The 27821-nt window shown below is 39.2% G+C and overlaps 1 protein-coding gene across 18 annotated transcripts in view; it reads right to left on the bottom strand.

Moving 5' to 3' along the window:
• The window catches only part of ALMS1 (ALMS1 centrosome and basal body associated protein), a 174757-nt gene that overhangs the window by 78958 nt on the left and 67978 nt on the right, over nucleotides 1-27821 (bottom strand). For all 18 annotated transcript variants that reach the window (XM_034659360.1, XM_034659361.1, XM_019802036.2 and 15 more), the window contains one exon: nucleotides 3352-5192. In XM_034659360.1, coding sequence (XP_034515251.1) covers nucleotides 3352-5192 — 1841 coding nt within the window. The remainder of the gene's footprint in view (nucleotides 1-3351; nucleotides 5193-27821) is intronic.

The raw sequence follows: 27821 nt of genomic DNA, 5'->3' as shown, positions 1-27821 counted from the left end.
TTAAGCAGAAACAGAATGTTGGGGCGCCTGGGTGGCTCAGCGGTTAAGCGTCTGCCTTCGGCTCAGGGCGTGATCCTGGCATTGTGGGATCGAGCCCCACATCAGGCTCCTCTGCTGAGAGCCTGCCTTCCTCTTCCCACTCCCCCTGCTGTGTTCCCTCTCTCGCTGGCTGTCTCTATCTCTGTCAAATAAATAAAATCTTTATAAAAAAAAAAAAAAGAAACAGAATGTTTACATAGTCTACTAGTTTCTCCCTCAAATATCTAGTATTTACAAATCTGGCAAAAACAGTAACTGTACAGTGGAAAATCTTGGTAGACACCACTGTAGCCAAGTGACCAAGGTTAAAATCACCAGTAATGCGTATCAACTTAATGTGCTCCCTAATGAGATGCATTGAAAGTGCATAACCTCAGTATACTCCTGAGACATCAGGCAAAACTAAATAAAAACTTTCTCCAAAATAACTAGTCATTTCTCTTCAAAGTGTCAATGTCATAAAAAACAAGGATAGCCACAGATTGGAGGAAATAAAGTAGACGTGACAACCAAAACACAAGGTGGAATCTTGGTGGGATCTTGGGTTGAATCTGAAGCAAAAAAGGTCCAAGTGTGGAAAAATAAGGTGAAATCCAAATCAGTCTATATTTAAGTTACAGTTTTATATGAAGGATAATTTCTTAGTTTTGGTAAATGTTTTATGGTTATGATGTTATGGTAAGATGTTAACATAGAGGAATCTTTGGTAAAGGATATATTGGCAACCTCTAAGATATTCCCCAATGATCTCTGATTCCTGGTATTCACACCCTCGTGTAACCCCTAATCCTTGAGGAAATAGTGATTCATTTCTACTGAGGAGAAAGTGGCAGCGGCAGACGTGGTGAGATTCACTTAGAATGTTAGGTTACAAAGACTATGACGTTTGTCTTGGGTATCCTTCCTTATTCTCTCACATGCTTACCCTGAGGGACATCTAGCTGTCATATTTGAGCTGCCTTATGGAAGGAAGGGAGTGATGTCTCTGGCCAACAGCCATGTGAACAAGTCTGGAAGCATATCCTCTCAATCAATCCTTGATATGGGACTACACCTGCAGCCAATACCTTGTTTGCAACCTTGTAAGAGACCCTGAGCCGAAAGCACCCAGCTAAGCCTCACCTAGATTTCTTTTATTTCTCACAGAAACCCATATTAACATTGGGATAATACTGTTTTAAGCTGCTACATTTCAGGGTAATATGTTACACAGCCATAAATAATTAATACAAGAACTCTTCCTACTATTTTTGTAACACCTCTGTAAATTTTAAATAATCTCAAAAAAGTTTTAAAATACTTAATAGATATATACTTAAAACATTTTATTCACATATACACACATATGTATAAAGATTAGTGTGTGTATGTGTGTATAGTTTGAATTACTATGTGTTTTTTTTTTTAAGATTTTTATTTATTTATTTGAGAGAGAGAGAGAGCACGAGAGGGTAGAGAGTCAGAGGGAGAAGCAGACTCCCTGCTGAGCAAGGAGCCTAATGCGGGGCTCTATCCTGGGACTCCTGGATCATGGCCCAAGCAGAAGGCAGACGTTTAACCAACTAAGCCATCCAGGTACCCCTTGAATTACTATGGACTCTGGAGTCAGACTAACCTAAATTCAAATGCCACCTCTTAACAATAATAGCCATGTGATGTTGGGCAAAACATCTAATTTCTCTAAGTATTAGGATTTTAAAATCCTGATGATTATATTAAGTATAAAATGATATCTGCATCTACTGTAACAGAAGGCATTTAGTACATTCTAGACAAATGGCATTATTATTAGTTCATATCTATAGTCATCTATTATTTTCATCTCATTCAAGGAATTCAGCTCTAATTCAGTATTATAATACTGAAAGCAGAGACTGACCCTGTTTGTTAGGCCCAATCCAATTCCAAATCACTAAGTTTTAGAGCTATAAGGGACCTTGCAGCTTTTCAAGCCTTTCCTCCCACCATCATCCGCACATGAGTACCAAAGATATTAAATGATTTGCCCAGGAGGATAGCTGACAGGGGAGCTGAAAGCAGGGTTCAAGATTAGGGGAGACACTACCATGTGGTGAATGAGCTCTTGCTTTAAACAGACTGCACTAGAATGCCCATTCTGTTGCTTACAAACAGCACTATGTGTGGGGGCACCTGGGTGGCTCAGCTGGTTGAGCATCCAACTCTTGGTCTCAGCTCAGGTTGTGATCTCAGGGCTGTGAGACTGAGCCCCTGTCAGGCTCCGTGCTGAGCAGGGAGCCTGCTTGAGATTTTCTCTCCCTCTCTCCACCCTCAATTAAATCAATCAATCAATCAATCAATCAATCAATCAATCTTAAAACAAAACAAAACAAAACAAAACCCCGAGCATTATGAGAGACAATGCTGTCTGCTGACAAAGTAGCAGTATCAGTGTCTCAGTTTCCCAGAGGGTAAATAAGGATACCACCACCTCATAGGGTTATCATGAACATTAAATGAGATAACATATATTAAGTCCCTTGCTGCCATGACTACCACATGTGGATGCTGAATAAATACTTTTTTCCCTTCCTTCTTTCCAAGCCCAGGGCTCTTCACTACAAAATGCTGCCTTCTTAACTATAATGTGGAATGTGAAACACGCAGGGTAATTCTGTTTCACCATATTTTAAAGGATTCAAAATGTAAAACTGAATTAATGATAGTCTTAAAATTAGGCTGAATAATATAAACCTAACGCACTTAGTCCTGACCAGGGTTTCCTTTCCTATAATACACTGTAGAGTGGGGCATCACATCAGAGAGCACATTATACTGACATGCATTACCAGTGATGTTAGCCTTGATAAACTGGCTAAAGTGATGTCTGCCAGGATTCTCTGCTGGAAAGTTACCTTTTTTCATTGTAAATACTAAATATTTCAGGAGAATCATGAAATGGAAACTAAGAAGGGAGAGAGAGAGAACCTGAGCAAACAAGAGAGTGAGCACGTGCACACAGCCCAAAACCTGGTCTTCAGCATATTCCCAATACAGCAATTAGTAAATTGTACCATGGGATGACCAAAGTCTCTTTCCAAAGTAATTCGATGTTGTGAAATACCTGATGCCAAGTCTTGTCAAAAGCCCTCTGAAATTATAAATACATTACTTTCGGATGTTCTCTCTTACTTAGGCATTTATGCCCTGAAAGACTTCTAGAAGACTAGTCAGATACAACCTCCCCTAAGAGAAATCGTACTGCCTTTCACCCAAGAACTTAGATTTGCTTAAGTATTTAAAACCCTTTATCACAAATTCCATCAGCTTGCTTGTCATCACATTGAGACTCACCGATCTGCAGATACCGGAGTCCCTTCTGGACTGGAATATCCTTCCAAATCTGAAATGTTCACTTGTGTTTGCCTTGAGGTTACTATCTGGCTATTCTGAAAAAGTATGTTTTTCAAGTCCTGAGAAATAGTATTACTATCTGGAAGAGGAGACTGTACAACTTGGAAGTCCGGTGAAGATTTAGGTCCTAGAAAACCTAAAGATTCTTGATTCTGTGCTACAGGTTTACCGGTCAATAATTTGGAGGTTGGTTCCAATGATCTTGAAGATATAGTTTGTAGGTCAGAGTTAAACTCACTATTCATCCTTGTTTTAGAAGCAGGATCCAAGGAGTGAAATCTTTTATCTAAGGTTCCACTATCCAACTTGGAAGGAGTCTTGGGATAAAGAGTTATACGAACACAAGAAAGTGCTTTTCTATTTGAGGGTGGAGTAGATGCAGATGTTACTAATGTACACTGACTTGGGGCTGATTGGGAGACCACATTATTGAACTTGGCTTCAACATTGATCATATTGGAAATGTATGATTTAAACTTATGTTGGTTATTCCTTTCTACTACATAATCCTGACCTTGAGGAAGAGGGGAATGGTATTTTCCCAAGTGATCTACATCTGGGGCTTTGCTTTGTTCAAAGAGCTGACGTTGTTCAAGAAAAATGGAAGAAGGAAGGTCTGAAGCTATATACTCCTGACCTTGAGGAAAGGGAGAGTGGCTTTCTCTCATCTGATGATCTAAATGTGGGGCTTTGCTTTGCTCAAAGAGTTCTCGTTTTTCAAGAAAAATGCGACAAGGAAGGTTTGGAGCTATGTAATCCTGATGTTGAGGAGGGGGAGAATGGTGTTTTCTCACATGGTGATCTGCATGTGGGGCTTTGCTTGGTTCAAAAAGCTCTCGTTCAAGAATAATGTGCGAAGCAAGATCTGGAGTTATAGTTACATTCTTCTCTTTTACTCCTAGTGTGGAACTTGGTCTGCTCATGCTAATGAAGGTATGGTTATCAGAAAAATGAACTTCCTTGACATTGCTACACTTTGCACTGGTACTGGGCTCAGAATCACTGCCTTTAAAATCTGATCTTTCTAAGAGTTTTTCTTCTTGCTGAGAATGTTCAACAGATAATTTTTGGCTTTGCCTACTACTTTCTGCTAAAATAGTCACAGCTTTATCTGGTGAATGACTAACAATTTTAAATGATGAAGGGGAAGAGATTCTCTGTTCTAGTTCTCTGGGAGGATTTTGCTCTTCAGTGAAATGAGAATTAAACACCCCCACAGATGCTCCAGTACACTGGCTACCTTCAGTAACACCAACCTTAAGAACAGAGGAATCTGAAAAGCATTTAGAATGTCGGTGAGATGAAAAAGTGATGGAAGTAGTAAACTTTTTCATGGGTTCTGGGGGCAGCATTTGTGATGAAGAATGACAATCCATTTCTTCAGGTGGCACACAAGCAGGTTCTACTAATTCTGACAGCCAAGGGTCTATCTTTTCATGGAATGGCATTCGAAGACCCTGGCTAATTCTGAAGTCATCAGCTGTAAAGTTTTGAAATGGGGAATGACTTCGTAACTGCAAGGAATTCCAAACTTTGAAATGGGGGTTACTTTGGTCTAGTGATTGGGAAAGGTCAATGTGTCTGGTTCTCCATGATGACGGACTCCGTTGCCCGCTGATCATTTCTGAGCGGTCAGCAGATCTGAAAACACAAGGGTGACTATCCAATTGTGGTTGTTCAGCAGTTAGAGTCCTGAAACATCCTTTTTCATGGCTCTCAATAATAATGTGACTACATACAGCTTCTGGCTTGCATCCTATTCCTCGTGGACTCCGTAAACCCTAGAAGATATAAACAAGTTCTTACTTGTAGTCCAAATAGTTATATAAAAACCAGTTATATAATACAGGCTAAGATTTGACCACAAAGGTCCTATTGATCTTTTACAAAAAAAACAGGTAAGACATAACAAAAAGGACATAAGATAAAATGGCTCATGATAACTAAGACCACACAGTTAATTTCTTCTAAAAATGTTTCACTAAACTAACGAAAGTAAAGACTACCGTGGTCCCCCAGGATTCTCATCTTTTTTCTTTTAGTAACAGATGTTCCTTACCCAAACCTTTGTTGGTCAAATGGCCACAAAGCTGGAGACCTTCTCAGGTTCCTTTGTACCTAGGTGTGACCATATGACTAGGTTTAGCCAATGGGATATGAACAAAAGCAGTAAATAGAACTTCTGTTTCCTGTCCTTAGAAAATAAAATTCTTGACAACCATGTTCCCCTACTACCACCATCACTACCATCACCATTACTGTTGCCAGCTGAAAATGGTGATATCTAGAACAATCACAGAAGCCATGTGTAAAAATGGCTTAGCTGCCAATCCTACTTGGCTCTCTGGAATAGAGCTCCCTCTCCTACCCTAGACTTGTACAAAAAAGAAAAATAAAATTCTACTATATTTGAGCCATTGTATTTTAGGGTCTCTGTTACAGAAGCTTTGCCTATACCTTAATATTTTACCAATAAGAATAAGGAAAGGAATATTCCTAAGAAGAGGAAAAAGAATGAGTACTTCTTCCTGGGGTACTGGGTCAGAACCTAAAGCTACCATAAATATAAAACTTCTTTGAGATTTCTTTTTTACCTATAAAGTCATTACCTGGGGTCCTATTTGATGATAACAGACACATTTGATTTCAAATAAAAATACCTAAAATTACACAGTCAATTCTGATGTAATGGAGTAGTTATACTTTCTCCTATTTGTCTGATAAGTATAACTAAAAGTCTTAGACATTATATATAAAACAAATGTAATAGTTATCTGAAAGATGTAGAGAAGGCAGGTTGGCTAGGGATTTTGGGATATGAGGAATGACATGGTAGAGAAATCCCTGGGTTTTCTTTTTATCTCATATATTCCAGATATGGGAGCTAAGGAAGCCAGCAACACAGGGAAAAAGGGCATAGACAAAGGCTCTAATAAAAACTCACTCTCATTAGCTAAAAACCAAAACAAAACAAAACAAAAAACCCAAAAAAAACAGTAAAAGTGAAGTCTAGCAAGACAGAAAACTGTTAGACCATAATTGCTCTATTCCAGCCAAACACCACTGCTTTTCTCATAGCAGCAAAGGCTAAACGAGGAGCGTAAACCTCTACTCTTGCTAAATGATTACAAGACACCCCAACATCCAAGCCAAGGTATTAGAGATAGCCAAGCAGGGGCCAGGACCTATTTTTACTCTTGACGGCTGATAAGGAGCTACCCCTTCCTTTGGTATCGGTGGAGACCACATAGGGAGACTGGGCTTTTCCATTCAGCAGCAATGATGGGCCCCTCTCTCTCCCAGCTATAGGCTGGAAGAAAATTTTGCAAACCTCATATCCAAAAAAAGACTTGTATCTAACATACATAAAGATGTCGCAAACCTTAACAGCTTAAAAAAAAAAAAAAAGACCCAATCAGAAAAATGAAACCCAACATTTCACTGACTAGAATAGAGATGGGACATTGGGGCATAATAACATGTTCAACGCCATTAACATTAAGGAAACGCAAATGAAAATTACAACAATTGCTTTTGCACAGAAAAGAAAACAGTCAACAAAACTGAAAGACAACCGACAGAAGATATTTGCAAATGACATATCAGAGAAAGGGCTAGTATCCAAAATCTATAAAGAACTTATCAAATTCAATACCCAAAGAACAAATAATCCAATCAAGAAATGGGCAGAAGACATGAACAGACATTTATCCAGAGAAGACATACAAATGGCCAACAGACGCATGAAAAAATGCTCAACATCACTCAGCATCAGGGAAATATAAATTAAAACCACGCTATACCACCTCACACCGGTCAGAATGGCTAAAACTAACAAGTCAGGAAATGACAGATATTGGCGAGGATGTGGAGAAAGGGGAACCCTCTTACACTGTTGGTGTGAATGAAAGCTGGTGCAGCCACTCTGGAAAACAGTATGGAGGTTCCTCAAAAGTTGAAAATAGAGCTACCCTATGACTCAGCAATTGCACTACTAGGGATTTACCCCAAAGAAACAAATGTAGTGATCTGAAGGGGCACCTGCACCCCAATGTTTATAATAGCAGCAATGTCCACAATAGCCAAACTACGGAAAGAGCCCAGATGTCCATCAACAGATGAATGGATAAAGAAGATGTGGTGTATATTACACATACATGCACACACACACAATGGACTATTACCCAGCAACCAAAAAAATGAAATCTTGCCATTTGCAATGACGTGGATGGAACCAGAGGGTATTATGCTAAGCAAAATAAGTCAGAGAAAGACAATGATCATATGATCTCACTCGTATGTGGAATTTCAGAAACGAAACAGAGGATCACAGGGGAAGAGAGGAAAAAATAAAACAAGACGAAACCAGGGAGGGAGACAAACTGTAAGAGACGCTTAATCATAGGAAACAAACTGAGGGTTGCTGGAGGAGGTAGGGATGGAGGGATGTGGTAACTGGATGATGGACATTAAGGAGGGCACGGGATGTAATGAGCACTGGGTATTATATAAGACTGATGAATCACTGACCTCTACCTCTGAAATCAGTAATACATTATATGTTAATTAATTGAATTTAAATGTAAAATAAAAATAAAAATAATTTTTAAAAACTACAATGATTCTTCTGCATCTACTGAGATGATCATATGGTTTTTATCCCTTTAGCATGTTAATGTGATGTATCATGTTGATTTATTCACAAATATTTATTTAACCACACTTGCATCCCAGGAATAAATCTTACTTGATCATGGTGAATGATTTTTTTAATGCATTATTAGACTGCGTTTGCTAATATTTTATGAAGATTCTGCATCTATGTTCATAAGACATACTGGCCTACAGTACTTTTTTTTTTTTTTTTTTTGGTAATGTCTTTATACAGTTTTGGTATCGGGGTAATACTGGCATGGTAGAATTAATCTGGAAGTTTCCTTCCTCTTCTATTTTTGGAATAGTTTGAGAATAGGTATTAACTCTTCTTTAAATGCTTGGTAGAATTTACCTGTGAAGCCACCAGGTCCTGGACTTTGTTTGTTGGGAGTTTATTGTTGTGTTTTTTAATTTTATTTATTTGACAGAGATAGAGACAGCCAGCGAGAGAGGGAACACAAGCAGGGGGAGTGGGAGAGGAAGAAGCAGGCTCATAGTGGAGGAGCCTGATGTGGGGCTCGATCCCATAACGCCGGGATCACGCCCTGAGCCGAAGGCAGACGCCCAACCGCTGTGCCACCCAGGCACCCCTGTTGGGAGTTTATTATTGATTCAATTTCATTGCTAGTAACTGGTCTGTTCAGATTTTCTATTTTCTCCTGATTCAGTTTTGGAAGGTGATATATTTCTAAGGAATTTATCCATTTCTTCTAGGTTGTCCAATTTGTTGGCATATAGTTTTTAATAATATTCTTATAATCCTTGGTATTTCTGTGGAATTGGTTGTTATTTCTCCTCCTTCATTTTTTATTTTATTTGAGTCCTCTCTTTTTTTTGTGATAAGTCTTACTAAAGGTTTATCAATTTTGTTAATCTTTTCAAAGAACTAGCTCCTGGTTTCATTGATCAGGTCTATTGTTTTTTTAGTCTCTATTTCATTTACTTCTGCTCTAATTGTTATTATTTCCTTCATTCCACTGGCTCTGGACTTTGTTCTTCTTCTAGATCCTTTAGATGTTAGGTTAGGTTCTTTGAGATTTTTCTTGATTCTTGAAGTAGGCTTGTATTACTATAATCTTCCCTTTGAGAACTGTTTTTGCTGTATCCCAAAGATTCTTTTTTTTTAATAATTTTTATTTTGTTACATTAGTCACCATACAGTACATCCCCAGTTTTTGATGCAATGTTCCATGATTCATTATTTGCATATGACACCCAGTGCACCATGCAATATGTGCCCTCCTTAATACCCATCACCAGCCTACCCATTCCCCCTTCCCCCTCCCCTCTGAAGCCCTCAGTTTGTTTCCCAGAGTCCACAGTCTCTCATGGTTCATTCCCCCTTCTGTTTACCCCCCTTCATTCTTCCCTTTCTTCTCCTACCGATCTTCCTATTTCTTATGCTCCATAAATTAGTGAAACCATATGATAATTGTCCCAAAGATTCTGAACCGTTGTGTTTTAATTTTCATTCATCTCCCTGTATTCTCTGATTTCTTCTTTGATTTCTTGGTTGACCCATTCATTGTTTGTAGCATCACATTAATAAGAGAAAGAATAAAACCAATAAGATCATCTCAATAAATGCACAAAAAGCATTTGATAAAGTACAACATCCATTCATGATAAAAACTCTCAACAAAGTAGGTTTAGAGAGAAGATACCCCAACATAATAAAGGCCATATATTAAAATCTCACAACTAACATCATACTCAATGGTGAAAAACTGAGAGCTTTTCCCCTAAGGTCAGGAACAAGATAAGGATATCCACTCTCACAAGTTTAATTCAACATGGTCCTGGAAGTCCTAGCCACAGCCGTAAGACAAGAAAAAGAAATAAAAGGCATCCATTGATAAGGAAAAAGTAAATCTTTCACTATTTGTAGATGACATAGTACTATATACATAAAATCCTAATGACTCCAACCAAAAACTACTAGAACTGACAAATGAATTCAGTAAAGTAGGACACAAAATTAATATACAGAAATCTGTTGCATTTCTATATGCTAATAATGAAGTAGCAAAAAGAGATATTAAGAAAATAATCCTATTTACAATTGAACCAATAATAATAAAAGTCCTCAGACTAAAATTAACCAAGGAGGTTTAAGATCTGAACTCTTAAAACTGTAAAAACACTAAAGGAACTGAAGATGACACAAACAAATGGAAAGATATTCCATGTTCATGGATTGGAAGAACCAATATTGTTAAATGATACTAAATGGTAGAAGACTAGATGCTTTTCCCCTAGGACAAGAACAAGACAAGTATGTCCATTCTTCCTCCTATCTTCAACATCATACTGTAGGGTCCTAGCTAGGGCAATCTGGAAAGAAATTAAAGAAATCCAGATTGGAAAGGAAGAAGTAAAACCATCTCTATTTGTAAATGACATGACCTTCATATAGAAAATTCCAAGGAAATCACACAAAACCAACCAGCTCGTAAAAACAAGCTCAGGAAAGTTGCAAGATTCAAGCTCAATACACAAAACTCAACTGTATTTCAACACACAGTAAACAATACAAAAATGAAACTAAAGAAAACAATTCTATTTATAATAGCACAAAAAATAAAATACATAAGAATATATTTACCAAAATAAATATAAAACTAGCACACTACAAAACATTGTTGAAAAAACATTATGGACAATCAAAACAAATGGAAAACTGACCCAATGGATTTGAAGACAATACCGTTAAAATGGCAATACTCCCCATCTTGATGTATTGGTTCAAGGCATTCCTATCAAAACCACACTAGGCTTTTTTTTTTTTTTTTTCAAAAATTTCACAAACGTATCCTAAATTCATGCAGAAATTCAAGGAACTCATAGCAGCCAAACCAACCCTGAAAATGATAACAAAGTTGGAGGGCTCACTTTCTGATGTCAAAACATACTAAACAGCTAGAGTAATCAAAACAGGGTAGTACTGGCACAGGATAAACATACAGATCAAGGGAACAGAACTGACAGCCCATAAACACACACTAACGTTTACGCTGACTTGATTTTCAACGAAAGAGCCAAGAAAATCCATGGGAAGAGAATAGTCTTTTCAATAAACAATGCTAGGACAACTGATTACCCATGTGTAAAAGAATGATTTTGCATCCCATACATAAAAATTGCCTCTGAGTACAGGCAGCACAAGTATATAAAACTGTATAATATATACAATTGGGTATATGCAATTATATGTATATATAAAATACATAAATATGTAAAATATATTTATAATATATAAATTATATAAGATACATAAATATATACTAAATTTAAAACTTCTGTGCACCAAAATATATAATCAACAGTATAAAATGGCAACCTACAGAATGGGATAAAATATTTGCAAATTATATATCTGATAAGGGGTTAATATCTGGAATATATAAAGAACACTTACAAAGAAGGTCATTATATAATGACAAAGGGTCAATTCATCCAGAAGAAATAACAATTATGTTTATACACACACCCAACATCAGAGCACCTAAATATATAAAGCAAATGTAAGAACTGAAGAGAGAAACACATGGCAATAAAAATAGTAGCAAACTTCAATAACTTACTTTCTTTCTTTCTTTTTTTTTTTAAAAGATTTTATTTATTTATTTGACAGAGAGACAGCCAGCGAGAGAGGGAACACAAGCAGGGGGAGTGGGAGAGGAAGAAGCAGGCTCATAGCAGAGGAGCCTGATGTGGGGCTCGATCCCACAACGCTGGGATCACGCCCTGAGCCAAAGGCAGACGCTTTAACCGCTGTGCCACCCAGGCGCCCCTCAATAACTTGCTTTCAATAACGGACAGAATATCCACACAGAAAATTCAGGTCAGAAACAATGGACTTGAAAATATTACAGACCAAATGGTCCTAACAGACACAGATAGATAACTAAAACCAAAGCAAAATATACTTACTTCTCAAGTGCACATGGAATGTTCCTCAGGTTAGGAATTTGTGTGGTCAAATTCACACCTCACATGTATGGTCAAATAACAAGCCTTAACTAATTCAAGAGGACTGATATCATACCAAGTACCTTTCCTGACCACAATGGAATAAAACCAGAACTCAGTGATAAAGGAAAACTAAAAAATTCACAAATATGTAGAAATTAAACAACACACTCTTGAACAACTGATGGGTCAAAGAAGAAATCAAAAAAGAAATTAGAAAATATCTTGAGGCAAGTAACAAAAATACAACACACTAAAACTAATGGGATGTAGCAAAAGCAGTACTAAGAGGGAAGTTTATAGTTATAAATGCCTACATTTTAAAAAGTAAAGATACCTAATAAAGAACCTAACTTTATACCTCAAGGAACTAGGGGGAAAAAAAAAAGCCCAAAGTTAGCAGAAGGATAAAACTAATAAAAATTAGAGCAGAAATAAACCAAATAGCACAAAAACAAAAGAAAAAAGTAAAGAAACAGTTGGCTATTTGAAAAGATAAAATTGGCAAACTTTTAGCTAGACTACAGGAAAAAAAGAGAAGACTCAGGTAAATAAGATAGGAAATGAAAGAGGAGACATTACTTCTTACCTGCCAATCTGTTCCAACTACTAATCAATCAGGCAGAAAGCACAGAACTCAGGCCATTAGAAAACAAATGGCCACATATACGTAACTACCCATGTGCCTGAATCCTTCATTTTTGATGAAAACCTATTCCTTGTAATGAAACCACAGTGTGAATATTTACTTGACCCTTTTATGTAGAATGGATTTCCCTTTCTGTATGGAGCTGTATAATATATGCAGACATAAAAATGGCTGTTCAATCAGGTCAAATAGTTCCAATAATATTATTCCTATAATCTGGTCTAGAAAAACCACTCCATTTTCTAACTGAAAAGACAGAGAACTAAACGAAGCCACTGAGGTAAAGCCGCTTGAAATGGACCGTGGGAAATTATTAAAATGTTGGGCAGGAAATCTTCATCTCTAGGAATTCATTAGGCGAGAAAAATCCATATTCCTTAATAAATTAAAAAGAATCTCCAAAAGAAAGAAAGAAAGAGAGAGAGAGGGAGGNAATCAACGTTCTCAAATTTTTATATCAACATTCTCAAGTATCAGTATTTAAGTAAACTGTAAACATTTTAATTTTCTTTTATGCATTAGAGACGTATTTAGATAGCACGTATTTAGATAGCACGGGACTTATCCATTATTCAATAGTTTCAAAGACTCACCCATACAAACATCTGTCCCCGGGAAGAAAAGCAAATACAGGGAGTCCAGGCTTATAGGAGCAGAGACTACTGAACAGAAACCACTGTGGGAACCAGTGTTGGGGTAAGAAAACCTCGACTACAGTAGATGAATTCCTAGAGGCTCAGTGTGGACAAGTCTGAAAATTAAAAACTCCAGGGAGGGACCAAGTCATAGGGGTACTCTAACACTTTTGTGAGTTTTACCTCCAGGAGATTGACCAGGTTCTCACAATAAATACTGGAGAAAAATCCCTGCCAGCTTTTGAGAGGAGAAAAGGAACTATTCTGAAATATGCCAGACCATTCTGTTCTTAACTAGGCTTGCGCTCAGGAGAGAATGTAAACCACAGCCTAATCTGCCGGGAAATTATCAGTCTAACCGACATGGGTGAAAGAAAATTCCCAGGTCTAATAAATTCAAGAATCTCATATGGGAGACGGGAAATACACCTTCCACACCACTCAAGCCATTCTGTTCTACATAAGAAGTGAGGGGGAAGCTGAGAAATATTTAAGTCACAGTTCAGAAGTACAGGCTCACTAAAAGACTAAGATCCACTCATATAGAATACTTCCTTTTTACATACATTACCACCACATCACTCAAGGCCTATTTACAACAGTTCCTTTAACCTGATACATTATGTCTCCCTATGAATAAAAAATTACAAGGCATATATGAGAAAACAGCTACTGTGACTTGCTGCCTAGGCATTTTACAGTATGGCAACCCTGCTCAAACCCAGTCTGGACAGTTAGACAAGGACCTTTAGGATTCCCCACCACACATCCCCACTGTGTTTCCCTCGGACATCTTTTATAATAACCATTTATAGTTGAGCCCATGAAAAGTTAATGACCTCTGGCCCAACTACCTTATAGGTAATAGGTCTTTGCTATCCTGCTCTCTATCTCCTGCTCACTGATCTAGGATGGAGGGCTGCCCTTCCCCTGGTTCACTGAAGGCCTTTCCTAACCTCACCCTAACTTCTGGGATCTGTAAGTAATAAGAGAACTTGTAACCTTATTTCTTTTGTGCAATGGTAAAACTGCATCTTCAGTCAAAATGACCCTGGGATTTTCACTTCCCCAAAGTCAAAACCCTCGAATGCTAAGGGAGCTACCTGCCAGCCCTGTGTAAGTGGTTTGTCCCTCCTCATTTAGCAGGTCATAATCTGCATATTCTTAATTTAATACAACAGCTACAGGCCCACAACCCAATTGGTGATCAGGATGGGAGCATGGGTGCAGTCTGTACCCCATATAAAGCTTTTTAGCTGTGACCTGGTTACTAACTTCCTCTCCCAAACCGCTCAGCCTCTCTGGGAAGGAACACCCGCTTGCTGGCGGTCTGTAGCATTGCTTTATGCTGCTGCTGGTTGTTGCTGTGGACCCCCACCCTAAATTGTCAGTGCTATGAAAGGTCAGTCTCTCCTGCAGAGACTGACCAGCAGGCCCTAGTCTGAGGTGGTAAGTCTCTAAAGGACAGTCCATTGGGTGTTAGGTCGGGATGTGATCCACTATAATCATACGCAAAGTCACAGAACTGAGCCAAGGTGAGTTAACCAGGAAGGTAGGGTTCTGCCTCTCTTCCACAAACAGGGACTAGAGGTATAGGCTATCAGATCCTGGGAGCCAAGGAGAACTCTCCCACACTCATGCCAGCAGTGGAGACTACTGCTGGGTCCAAGATATCAGTGGTTAGAGTATTGATCTTAGAGAGCCAGCTCTAACCCACAGAGGCATTTAGCTAATATGTCTTATTTAGTATCAATCACTGAGAAATCTTAGCCACAGGGACCCAATATACCTTTACCCAGCTGCTTATGAGCTATCTTAACAGCCCAGCCATTACATACAACCTTTGCCAGCAAGATGCGGATGCCCTTACAGTGTCCCCTTGCACTGTCTGGCACTATATTGGGACAGTGTAATCCCAGATTCCTTGGGGGATATGGTGTGCAAGGCCTTAACACAGCTGGAAACCCACCTACAACGTAGAGGTTGGGCTATTGCACCACATAAAATCCAAGGTCCAGCTACAACTGTTAAATTTCTTGGCATTAATTGGCCCGCTGAAGGCCAAGAATTCCACTTGTGGTTAAACACCAACTGTTAACTATTCAGCCTCCTACCACACTATGGCAAGCCCAACATGTCTTAGCTCTCTTCACATTTTGGAGGCAAACATACCACACCTATCCACCATACTCAGCACCATTTATGCAGTTACACACAAATCCTCTACATTTTAACAGGAGAAGCCCTACAACCAGCTTTACAGTTGACCCAAAAGTCAACTCACCAAGCCCTACCCATGGTTCCCTCTGGCTCTTCCTTCCAGGCTGAGGCACTGACCACCATGTACTATGCAGCTTGGAGTCTATGGACTAAACACTTTTCCTGGTTGCCTCTTGGCTTCTAGACCAGATGGCTGCCCTTCATAGCCACCTGCTACACCCCTTAAAACATCATATTTTGGCTGTTTATTGGGTTTTGTTACAGAGGCAACACGACAGGAACAGACCCTGTTCTCCTGTGTACCCGCATTCCTACATCACGCATAAGGGATGCCACCCAATAATGGCTCAGCATGACCACAAATGCCTCTTTGCTAAAACGGAAATGGTAGCTTCTAGAATGGGCTAAACCTGACATGGCAGATCTTTCCATATTACTGGAGGATGTGGCTTCCTGGATTCTCAGCCCACTGCCAATGGACCTTGAGGAACTGCTGACAGCGCTCCCACTGCTTAAGCCTCTGGTGACCTGGCGTGGTCCCTGCGAAGAGCTGATGGAACAAGAAAGGGATTCTGTATTCTTCATGGGTGGTAGCGCCACCACTGGATGCACTGGAGCCTGTTGGGAGAGTGGCAATGTATCACCCCGTCAGTGGCGCCACGCTTATCACAGATGGTAAATGGAGGCTGGCTAGCTTGAACTTGTGGTGGAACAAATGGCTGTACGGAGTGCAGCTGCCTAGACAAGCCTCTTGTTCATATTTTCACTGACTAATGGACAGCTGCTACCAGGCCAGCAGTTTGGTCGGACCAATCGCAACAGGATGATTTTCACATTCAAGGCTATTCCATTTGGGATGCCCCAAATTTGTGGCACCAGCCACAAATAAGGTAACCCATGGTTCAGCACACACAAACGCTACCACACCAGAGTCTAACTCCAAAGCGATACCCTTGACCAGATTCAGGTCACCACAGGTTTGGGGTTCTCAGCCACTGACTCTTTAACAACTGTCAGCTCCACTCACTACCACAAAACCACTTTCCCCACCATCAACCATTCCAGCCTTTCTTAGTCCCTACGTCCACACCCCTTATTCCCTGTCTGAATGGTACCATTTCTCTTCAGGTTTGGGCCCACTACCCTTGCAAAACACAATTTTTAACTGCAAATTATGCTCCCAAACCAAACACTAGAAATTGCCCTGCCATGCTTAAGTTCTGCAAGGAGACAGCCCCATTAAGCAGCTGGCGGGCTGATTTCACAGGGCCACATCCTCTGTCAGCAGGCACTACCCGCTTCACTATTACATGTGTAGATACTCTTACCAGCCTGCTGCTAGCTACACCCATCAGGAACAGCTCTGTGGAACGAGTATGCCCCTTCTTTTCTAAGTATATCCTGCCCCCATTCAGCCCTCCAGACACCACTGATTCAGATCAAGGATCTCATTTTACTGCTCATACAACATAGCACTGGACTTTCCAACAGGGCATCTGATAAACTTTCATCTCCTATAGGAGCTACAGACTCCTGGCATTATTCAACACCACAAAGGTCTTGCTCCTTAAGTTACAAGGCAGCAAATGGACTCCTAAATGGACTTCCTTGCTACTAGGGACACTTTAACACATTTTAAACTCTAGGACATATGGCACCACTCTCCTCACACCAACGAATCTATCTGGCCACGCTGCCTATGGTTGTTATCATGGCGTAATCTGATGCCTTTATCATACAGTAGTATTTACATTTTCCCCAACATTACAGATTTAAAATGTCAATCACCTCACCTTCCAGTATTCCCTGGCAACCTGATTGAGGACAGATGGTTACCTCCCCTAGTCATACACAGTCCTGGCCCAGAAGAACAACACATACTGTGTTCTACACTGCTGGACCACACTTACTCGCTTAGTATGTAAATTCCAATTGAAATTCCAACGTATAGTGGCTTCAGTGGATGGCTCATTTCTCCTAATCATACCTCCCCACAGGAAGTGGAAGTAACTGTACCTGGACCCACTCAAAGTAGGGAAGAGGCACTCCGGCTGGTTGATACCAACAATATTGGATGACATCATGGTGACATGATCATAACACTTGGCCCTACCCCACTTTGGAGGAGGCCACCAATGAGCTGCTGATCCACAATGGAACCATAATAATTCTTCTCATGAGGCAGTCAGATGGACAAAACTATAAAATGCAGATGCTTGCTATCATTGGCCTAACTCTGTGCCTTTTGTACCATGTTGGTCATGAAGCCTCTCCTTGACCCCAGAAGGACAGTACTAGAAAGTTGCTGGAAGCGAACAGCACTCGCTCACAACTGCACCCCAGGATGGGAAGATGGCGTGTGCTGAAGTTGGCCCTAGAGTGGCTGCACCCGAAATGCCATCAGGTGTGGAAACCAGCTAGGAGAATCAAGCCCACTATCTTCAGTGGAATCAATGGCGTAAATGCTTAAAGGCCACCAGCTGTAATACTGCCCTAATTTCAACCCTAAGTGGCTGATAGGCTTATGCAATTCAGACCCATCCCCAGTAATACAGGGCCAAACATTAAACTGTCAGAAGCATATAACTAAGTTTTCTTTACACCAAGGCTACACATATGCCTCCAACCTTTACTATCTATGGATGGGGACGTCCTGTGCCTCAGAGGAGAGGGACGTCTGCCCAGTCCTTTGTGAGGTACACTCCCCCAAGAACCTCCAAAGTTTACTAAGAATTGTGATACCAGTAGATGTTTATGATGATGCAAGCAAACCTTAACCAGGGCATCTGGTTAAGACTCCTGGGCCCCTCAGTTCCCCTCCTGGGTGGAAACCTGGGAGAACCACCCTCCTCTGGGATGGCTCTCTCCACTGCAACAACAATGGAGACGACAATATCCCAGTCCATGATGGCATGGGACATCCCAACTGCTGCCTCCAAAACCTTCCACAATAGCAGAGATGACAACTGGGAAGATGATGCCCCTTGAGTGGTATTTTGTCGAGTTAAAATTACGTGTTTACCCCAAGGCCTCCTTGCTTACTACAACACTTGCTGCTTGAGTGTGAGGCAGTCCTATGACTTCCAGGCTGGTCTCTATTGCACTTTTGAGCTTTGAAAGGCCAAGGTATCTGTCAAGTCTCATAAACTTACAGAGTCCCCTTTAAACACTTCACTTAGTTGCTTGCCCTCACCATACTCACCATTAGATTGGTCCACACTATGCTTCTTACTGGGGGTTAGTAAATTTAATTTCTGCTGAAAGAACCCGTCTCTGGCTGTGGATGCTACAACCAGAGCACCCCCCCACCCAGACACTCTCACAGGACCACAGCCGTAGGGTCACCTCCCTTACCACCCCAAGAAGACTCTTTCCCAGTGTCACCACTCAGTTTTCCACAATCCTCCCACTCAAGCCCTCCAATAGTCTATTGCTATCCCATGGGCAGGAACCAAGACTCATTTTTTGAGCCACTGTAATTGCTGGGCACGTTAATGAACTCAACAAAGGCTTATTAGCCTAGCCTGCCCTCATTTGCCCAACAAAAGGCATCCCACACATCTCTGCAGTTTGCCTGACCACTCTCTATGGTGCTCAACTGCTCCCATGCAGGACACTTTGCAGTACAGTACATGGCACCTGGCAGGAGACCCCACATGCTCTTTGTAATTCCCCATATCTGTGCAGGCACCAACACCACAAAAATGAATATAATATATACCTTGCCCCAAAGAGCACAAAACCCACAGTCTTGGGCCTTGCAGCCTAGTCACCCCGGAAGAACTCCAACTTACTCTGGCTTCCACAATAAAAGTTAGCGTTCACTATGAGTCCAGTGCCCTGGGGCCATCACACATACATGGTTCTCCCTACATGCACTTTTTCCCTCAAAGTCCAACACATTTGCCTCCTTGCTGGTCCTTAGGGAGTCCTGTCTGTTCATACTAATGTACTTCAGTACCTGGGCATGACCCTTACAACCTAATAAACAGGACCCCCCAGTCTGTCTTTCTGTCCCATCATGTCAAAAGCATTCAGAATTCATCCTCATTATGTTGAGAATAGGTCTGCTACTCATGGGAACACCACCACACTAGGCACAGAACAACAAATTATTAAGGCAAACACTAACCTGTCAGCCACCCTGGCTGACTACACTGGACTGCTAGCCCAAAGTGTAGACTTCATACAACAACATCATTCTTTAGTGCAGACAGTTTTGGATAAGTGCTTTAGATTCCTTGTTGGTCAAGGAAGGAGGTATACACACTGTAGATTGCATCACCTGCTGCATATATATTCATAATTCTGGACAAATTTGGACAAATTTACAAAAGGTGGCCTAATAGATACAAATATTCCATAATCTAACCCAAGTTTTTAATCAGATACTTACCTTAACCTTATCCATGGGCTTTATTTTCTTGGCTGGACCCCGACAAATGGAGGGATGGTTATAGGCAGGATTTTAAACTACCATTTGTCTATTGATATTGTTGACTGGCATTTTTGCTTTGCTCAAATGTTTCATGAGCTAGGTGACCAAAACCCTGCCAGTGGCTTTTAACATCTCCACCATCTAGACAGTGTCCATGGTTTTCCCTAAAGACTAATGCCTAGGCATCACAGGGTCAATTGTGATGAGAAAAAAGCTATTTTGAGTTGCTGCCTAGGCATTTTACAGTATGACAACCCTGCTCACACCCAGAGTATGGACAGTTAGATAAGGACCTGAGCTTAGGATGCCTGCCAATAGTCTCCACTTTGTTTCCCTCAGGCAGCTTTTAAAACAACTATTTAAGAGTTAAGGCTATGAAAAGTTAGTGACCTCTGCCCAACCACCTTATAGGTAATAGGTGTTTGCTACCCTGTTCTCTATCTCCTGCTTGCTCATGACCTGGTACAGAGGACTGCCTTTCCCTCAGCTCACTGAGTGCCCCTTGCCCCTACTCAGACCCACCCACCCACCACCACCCCTGCTTCTGGGATCTGTAAGTATTAAATGTTGTAACCTAGCTTCCTTTGTGTGAGTGTATTGAAACTGCATCTTCAATCAAAATGATCTTGGGGTTTTCACTCCCCAAAATGGGAGTTTGAACGCTGAGAAAGTGATCTGCCACTCCGGTGAGCAAAGCTAATGTCTCCTTATTCAGTGGGTCATAATCTGCACATTCTTTTTTTTTTTTTTTTAAAGATTTTATTTATTTATTCAACAGAGACAGAAATAGCCAGCGAGAGAGGGAACACAAGCAGGGGGAGTGGGAGAGGAGCAGGCTCATAGTGGAGGAGCCTGATGTGGGGCTCGATCCCATAACGCCGGGATCACGCCCTGAGCCGAAGGCAGACGCTTAACCGCTGTGCCACCCAGGCGCCCCATAATCTGCACATTCTTAATGTAATATACCAGCTACAGGCCCCATAACATAGGATACTACAAAGCAAAAAAGCTAGTGGAAAAGAAAGAGCATCAAAACTAGACATGTCAAGATGTTGAAATTATCAGATCAGAAACTTAAAACAATGATGATAAATATGCTAAGAGCTCTGATGGATAAAATGAACAGCAGGTAAGAAGACAAGGACAATGTAAGCAAGGAGATGGAAATCCTAAAGAAGAATGAAAAAGAAATGCTAGAGATCAAACACTTTATTTAATAGAAATGAAGAATGACTTTGACCAGACATGGTTAAAGAAAGAATCTTAAGCATAAAGGTATCTCAACAAAAACCTCCAAAGCTGAAAAGCAAAGAGAACAAAGACTGAAAAACAAACAAGCAAAAGAACAGGACATCAAAGGACTCTGGGACACCTACAACAGGTATAACATATGAGCAATGGAAATACCAAAAAGAGAAGAAAGAAGGGAATGGAATATTTGAAATAACAATGACTAGGGACTCCTGGAAGGCTAGTTCAGTTAAGTGTCTGCCTTCAGCTCAGGTCATGATCCCAGAGTTCTGGGACTGAGTCCCACATCAGGTTCCTTGCTCAGTGGAGAGCCTGCTTCTTCCTCTGCCTGCTGCTCCTACCCCCTACTGTGCGCGCTCTAACAAATAAATAAATATTTTTTTAAAAATGACTAAAAATTTCCCCCAAATTAATGTCAGACACCAAAGTATAGATTCAGGAAGTTCACAAAACACAAAGCAGGATAAATGCCCTCCAAAATTATACCGAGGTGTAACATTTTCAAAGTACAGAAAATCAAAGATAAAGAAAAAAACAGAGAGACACCTAAATGATCAATCAGTTAAGTATCTGCCTTCAGCTCAGGTCATGATCCCAGGGTCCTGGGATCGAGTTCTGTATCAGGCTCCTTGGTCAGCGAGGAGTCTGCTTCTCCCTCTGCCGGCCGCTCCCTCTGCTTGTGCTCTCTCTCACTATCTTTCTCTCTGACAAATAAATAAAATCTTAAAAAAATAAAGAAAGAAAAAATACTGAAAAGAAGTTATAGGGTAAAAACGCCTTATCTACAGAGGAACAAAGAATTACATCCAATTTCTCCTCAGAACCTATGCAAACAAGAGGAGAACAGAATGAAATATGTGAAGTGTTGAGGAAAATAAAAATACAAACTTGAAATTCTCTACCCTATGAAATTATCCTTGAAACTGAAGGAGAAATAAAGGCTTTCCCAGACAAAAATTGAGGGAATTTGTTGCCAGTAGACTTGCCATGCAACAGATGTTAGCAGATGTACTTTAAGAAAAGAAAAATATAGTCAGAAACTCGGATCTACATAAAAGGAAGAACATCAAAGAAGGAATAAGTGATGATTAAAAGAAAAACCACACACCCACTTTTTTCTTATTTTTAATTGATCTAACAGATAATAATTTGTTCAAACTATTGCTTGTGTGAGCAGAGAAAGACAATTATCATATGATTTCTCTCATCTATGACATAAGAACTAGGATGATCGGTAGGGGAAGAAAGGGATAAAGAAAGGGGGGGCAATCAGAAGGGGGAATGAAACATGAGAGACTATGGACTATGAGAAACAAACTGAGGGCCTCAGAGGGGAGGGGGGTGGGGGATTGGGATAGACCGGTGATAGGTAGTAAGGAGGGCATGTATTGCATGGTGCACTGGGTGTTATACACAACTAATGAAGCATTCGAACTTTACATCGGAATCCGGGGATGTACTGTATGGTGACTAACATAATATAATAAAAAATCATTAAAAAAAACCTATTGCTTGTGTGTATGTATATATGTGTATGAATGAATGACAGCAATGATACAAGGGATGGGAGGAAGAATACAGGATTACAGTTGACCCTTGAACAACAGAGGTTTGAATAGCATGGATCCACTTATACACTGAGTTTTTTGATACAGTACTGTAAATGTATTTATTTTCTCTTCCTTATGATGGCAACATTTTCTTTTCTCTAGATGTTTTTTGTAAAAATACAGTAATATAACACACATAATGTAATGTTAACTGATTATGTTATTAAGGCTTCTGATCAACAGTGGGCTTTTAGTAGCTTTGTGAAAGTCAAAAGTTATATGCAGAATTTCAACTGTGTGGGGAGTTGGTTCCCCCTCACTGCTGTACTGTTCAAGGATTAACTGTATTTTGTTATTAGAAGGTACTCAAACTATGTGGAGTGGTATAGTGTTATTTGAAAATAAACTTGGATTAGTTGTGAATGTCCTACAAATTCTAGGGCAACCACTAAAAAAAGTTTAAAAAAATTTTTTAAGTGTAGCTGATATGCTAAGAAATGAGAGAAAATATAATGACATAAAATGCTTAATTAAAACACAAAAGACAGAAACAAAGTGGGAGACAAAAATTGGAATAAAGAACAAGGGCAACAAATAAAAAATAGTAGTGAACATGGTAGATATTACTCCAACTATACCAATAATCACTTTGAGAATCAATGATCTAAGTACAGACAAAGATTGTCAGAGTGAGTCAAAAAACAAGATCTAACTACATGTTATCTATGAGAAAGCCACTTTATTTGCAATGACGTGGATGGAACTAAAGGGTATTATGCTAAGCAAAATAAGTCAATAACAGAAAGACAATTATCCTATGATCTTACTCATATGTGGAATTTCAGAAAGAAAACAGAGGATCATAGGGGAAGAGAGGAAATAAATGAAACAAGATGAAACCAGAGAGGGAGATAAACCATAAGAGACTCTTAATCATAGGAAACAAACTGAGGGTTGCTGGAGGGGAAGGGGGTATAGAGATGGGGTAATTGGGTGATGGACATTGGGGAGGGTATGTGTTGTAATGAGCACTGGGTACATGTAAGACTGATGAATCACAGACCTGTACCCCTGAAACAAATACATTATATGTTAATTAACTGAATTTAAATAAAATAAAATTATATTTATAAAACATAAAATAACATTTATAATTAAATATTCAGTCCATGATTAGGAGAACGGGTGACATAAGAAAGCTTCAAAATAAAGTTAAAACATCATTTTAGTAAGTGGGACAATAGTCCCTGCCTCAGTGAGCTTTTCACTGACAATAATAATAACAGTAAATAATTTTGGGAGTGTTACTATGTGTTAGATATAGCATTACTAACCATTTTATGGGCATAATATGACTTAATACTTAGCAAAATCTTAGAAGGTAGATGTCATTAACACTTCCATTTTATAGATCTTGAAACTAAGAACAAGATAAAAGTTAGGTAACATTTCTAAGACTTAAAAGCGAGTTTTTGATGGAGCCAAGAATCCAACACCAGAGCCTCAAACAAAAAGTGTACTACTTTTGTTTTGTTTATAGGCTTTTAACCTAGAGTGAATTTTCACCTTTTCCCCCTCTGCTGAACAAACTCAATAAAGGAGGTAAAATTTATAATATATAAACATACACACATATACATACATATGAATATGTATATGTATATATGAATATGTGTATCTATATCTATCACTAGAAAGGAGATTTCAAGTGAACAGGCCCAGGGTTGTCTAATAAATGGAAAAACAACTCCAAAAAAAAAAGAGCCACTTTATTAAATTTTTAAGAGAGGTGGGGGGGTGGGGGAGGGTCAGAAAGAGAGAGGGATTTTTCAGTTGGGTTCTTTCATTTCTTTTTTTTTTTCCCAAGTTTATAAACACACCCATTTATTTACTGTAGCAGACAGAATCTCGGCATATGATAATTACATTTTTATAATAATTTTTTATTATATTATTGTTAGTCACCATACAGTACATCCCTAATAACCCAACTGAAAAATCCACATACCATATCATTCCAACTATATAACATTTCTTGTGGAAGGGGCAAAACTATGGAGACAGGGATTGGGGGAGGGAAAAGGGGGGAAAAGGTGGAAAACAGAAGTTTTTTGGGATGACGAATCTATTCTCAATGATATTATAATGATGTATCCAAGTCATTATACATTTGTTCAAACTGATAGAATATATAACACTAGGAGTAGTCTTAAGGTTAACTATGGTTTTTGGTAGTTGAGATGTATCAATGTAGGTTTATCAAATGTAACAAATGTAATAACATCCTGGTGAGGGATGTTGATAATGAGGGAGCCCAGAGATATATGGGGAAGGGGTATAGGAGAAGTCTCTGTATCTTCCTCTCAATTTTGCTGTGAACCTAAAACTACTCTAAAAATAAAGTTTTAAAAAAAGAAAAAGAAAGAATACAAATGTATACATTTGGACAAATGTTACACATGAATATAATTATCATAAATAAAATACCAAAAAATTGAAGCTTAAAAAAAAAAGAGAGAGAGGGAAAGAGAATCTTAAGCAGGCTCCACACCCAGCACAGAGCCCCATGCAGGGCTCAATCTCACAACCCTGAGATAATGACCTGAGCTGATATTAAGAACTGGATGCTTAACTGACAGAGCCACCCAGGTGCCCCAAGGATGCCACTTTTATTTTTTTCAAAGATTTTATTTATTTATCAGAGAGAGAGAGAAAGAGAGAGTACAAAAGCAGGGGAGCAGCAGGCAGAGGGAGAAGCAGGTTCCCTGCTGAGCAAGGAGCCCAATGCGGGACTCTATCCGAGGACTCTGGGATCATGACCTGAGCTGAAGGTAGACGCTTAACCGACTGAGCCACCCAGGCATCCTGAGGGAGTCTCTTTAAGTATAAAGACATACAGATTAAAAGTAAATGGATGGATGTGACACCCTGGTGGCTCAGTTGGTTAAGCATCTACCTTCGGCTCAGGTCACGATCCCAGGGTCCTGGGATCGAGCCCCGCATCAGCTCTCTGCTCAGCGGGAGCCTGCTTCTCCCATGGATGGAGAAAAATATACCATTCTAAAACTAATCAAAAGAAAGTAGGAATACTGTACTAATTTCAAACAGAACAGACTTCAAAGCAAAGAAAGTTATCAGCAACAAAGAAGACCATTATGTAATGATAAAGGTGTCAATTCTCTAAGACATAACAATCTATAATGTATACATGCCTAACAAAAGAGTGTTAAACTACATGAAGCAAAAACCATATAACTACATGGAAAAATAGATGAATCCATTATTATAGATGGAGATTTCTTTTTTTTTTTTTTTAAAGATTTTCTTTATTTATTTGACAGAGATAGAGACAGCCAGTGAGAGAGGGAACACAAGCAGGCGGAGAGGGAGGAAGAAGCAGGCTCATAGCGGAGGAGCCTGATGTGGGGCTCGATCCCATAACGCCGGGATCACGCCCTGAGCCGAAGGCAGACGCTTAACCGCTGTGCCACCCAGGCGCCCCATAGATGGAGATTTCAACACCCTCATCAGAATGAACAGCTCTATCAGACAGTAAATCAGTAAGGACATAGCGCAACAACACCATAAATCAATTGGATATAACAGGTATCTATAGACTACTTCAGCCAAAAACAATAGAATACACAATTTCTTAAGCTCACGTCAAACATTCACTAAAACAGGTCACATTCTGAGCCATCAAACACACCTTAACAAATTTAAATGAATAAAAATCAAATAATGTCTGCTGTTAGACCACAAAAGAATTAAACTAGAAATCAAAGCAAGAAAGATAACAGGAAAATCCCTAAATATGTGGAGATTAAACAGCGTACTTCTAAATAAAGCATGAATCAAAGAATAAATATCAAGAAAAATTTAAAAACATATTAACCTAGTATTTAATAACATATTAAAATGAAAACACAACTTATGAAAACATGTGGGATGCAGGGAAAGCATGTCATAGAAAGAAATTTCTAGCATTAAATGTACATATTAGAAAAGAAGAAATATCTAAAATCCATAACCCAAGTTTCTATGTTAGGTAATTACAAGAAGAATAGCAAATTAAGTCCAAAGCAAACAAAAGAAGTATAAGATTTAGAGCAGAAATCAATGAAACTGCAAACAGAAAAAAACAGAAAAATGAACAAAAAAAAGTTGTTTCTTTTAAGACCAATAAAATCAATAAACCTCCAGCCAGAAAGAAAAAAAGAGAGAAGACACAAATTACTAATATCAAAAAGCAAAGCGGTGACATCACTACAAATCCCATGGACATTAAAAGGATAATAAAGGAATAGTATGAACAACCATATCCCCACAAATTTGATAATCTAGATGGAATGGACCAATTTCTTCAAAGACACAATGTGCCAAAACTCACACAAAAAGGAAAAGACATTCTGAATAGACTTCTATTTATTAAAGAAATTGAATCAATAATTTTTCAAAAGAGAAAATGCTAGGCCCAGCTGGGTTCAGGGGTGAATTCTACCAAACATGTAAAGGAAAAATTATACCAATTCCTTACAATCTCTTTCAGAGGACAGAAGCAGAAGAAACACTCCTAATTCATTCTATGAATACCACAACAGGACAAGGACATTACAAGAAAAGAAAAAAACAAAAACAAAAAAACCCCCACAGACCAATCTCTCTCATGAATATAGATGCAAAAGTCCTCAATAAAATATTACCAAATCAAATACAACAAAGTATAAAAATAATTACACACCATGACCAAGTGGGACTTATCATTCAAAAATCAATTAATATGATCACATCAACAGGCTAAAAAAAGAAAAATGACCATTATATCAATAGATACAGAAAAAGAATTTGACAAAATCCAACACCTATTTATGATAAAAAAAAAAAAACTATCAGTAAACTAGGAATAGAAGGAAACTTCCTCAACATGGTAGAATATTGGCAGAAAACCTATACTTAAACCTCATACTTCACGGTAAGAAACTAGAAGCTTTCCCACAAAGACCAGGAACAAGTTAACAATATCCCATCTCACCACTCCT

The sequence above is a fragment of the Ailuropoda melanoleuca genome, chromosome 4, assembly GCF_002007445.2.
Source record: "Ailuropoda melanoleuca isolate Jingjing chromosome 4, ASM200744v2, whole genome shotgun sequence".
Taxonomy (NCBI): domain Eukaryota; kingdom Metazoa; phylum Chordata; class Mammalia; order Carnivora; family Ursidae; genus Ailuropoda; species Ailuropoda melanoleuca.
The sequence above is the reverse complement of the archived record's forward strand: the minus strand, read 5'-3'. Positions and strand labels throughout refer to the sequence as shown.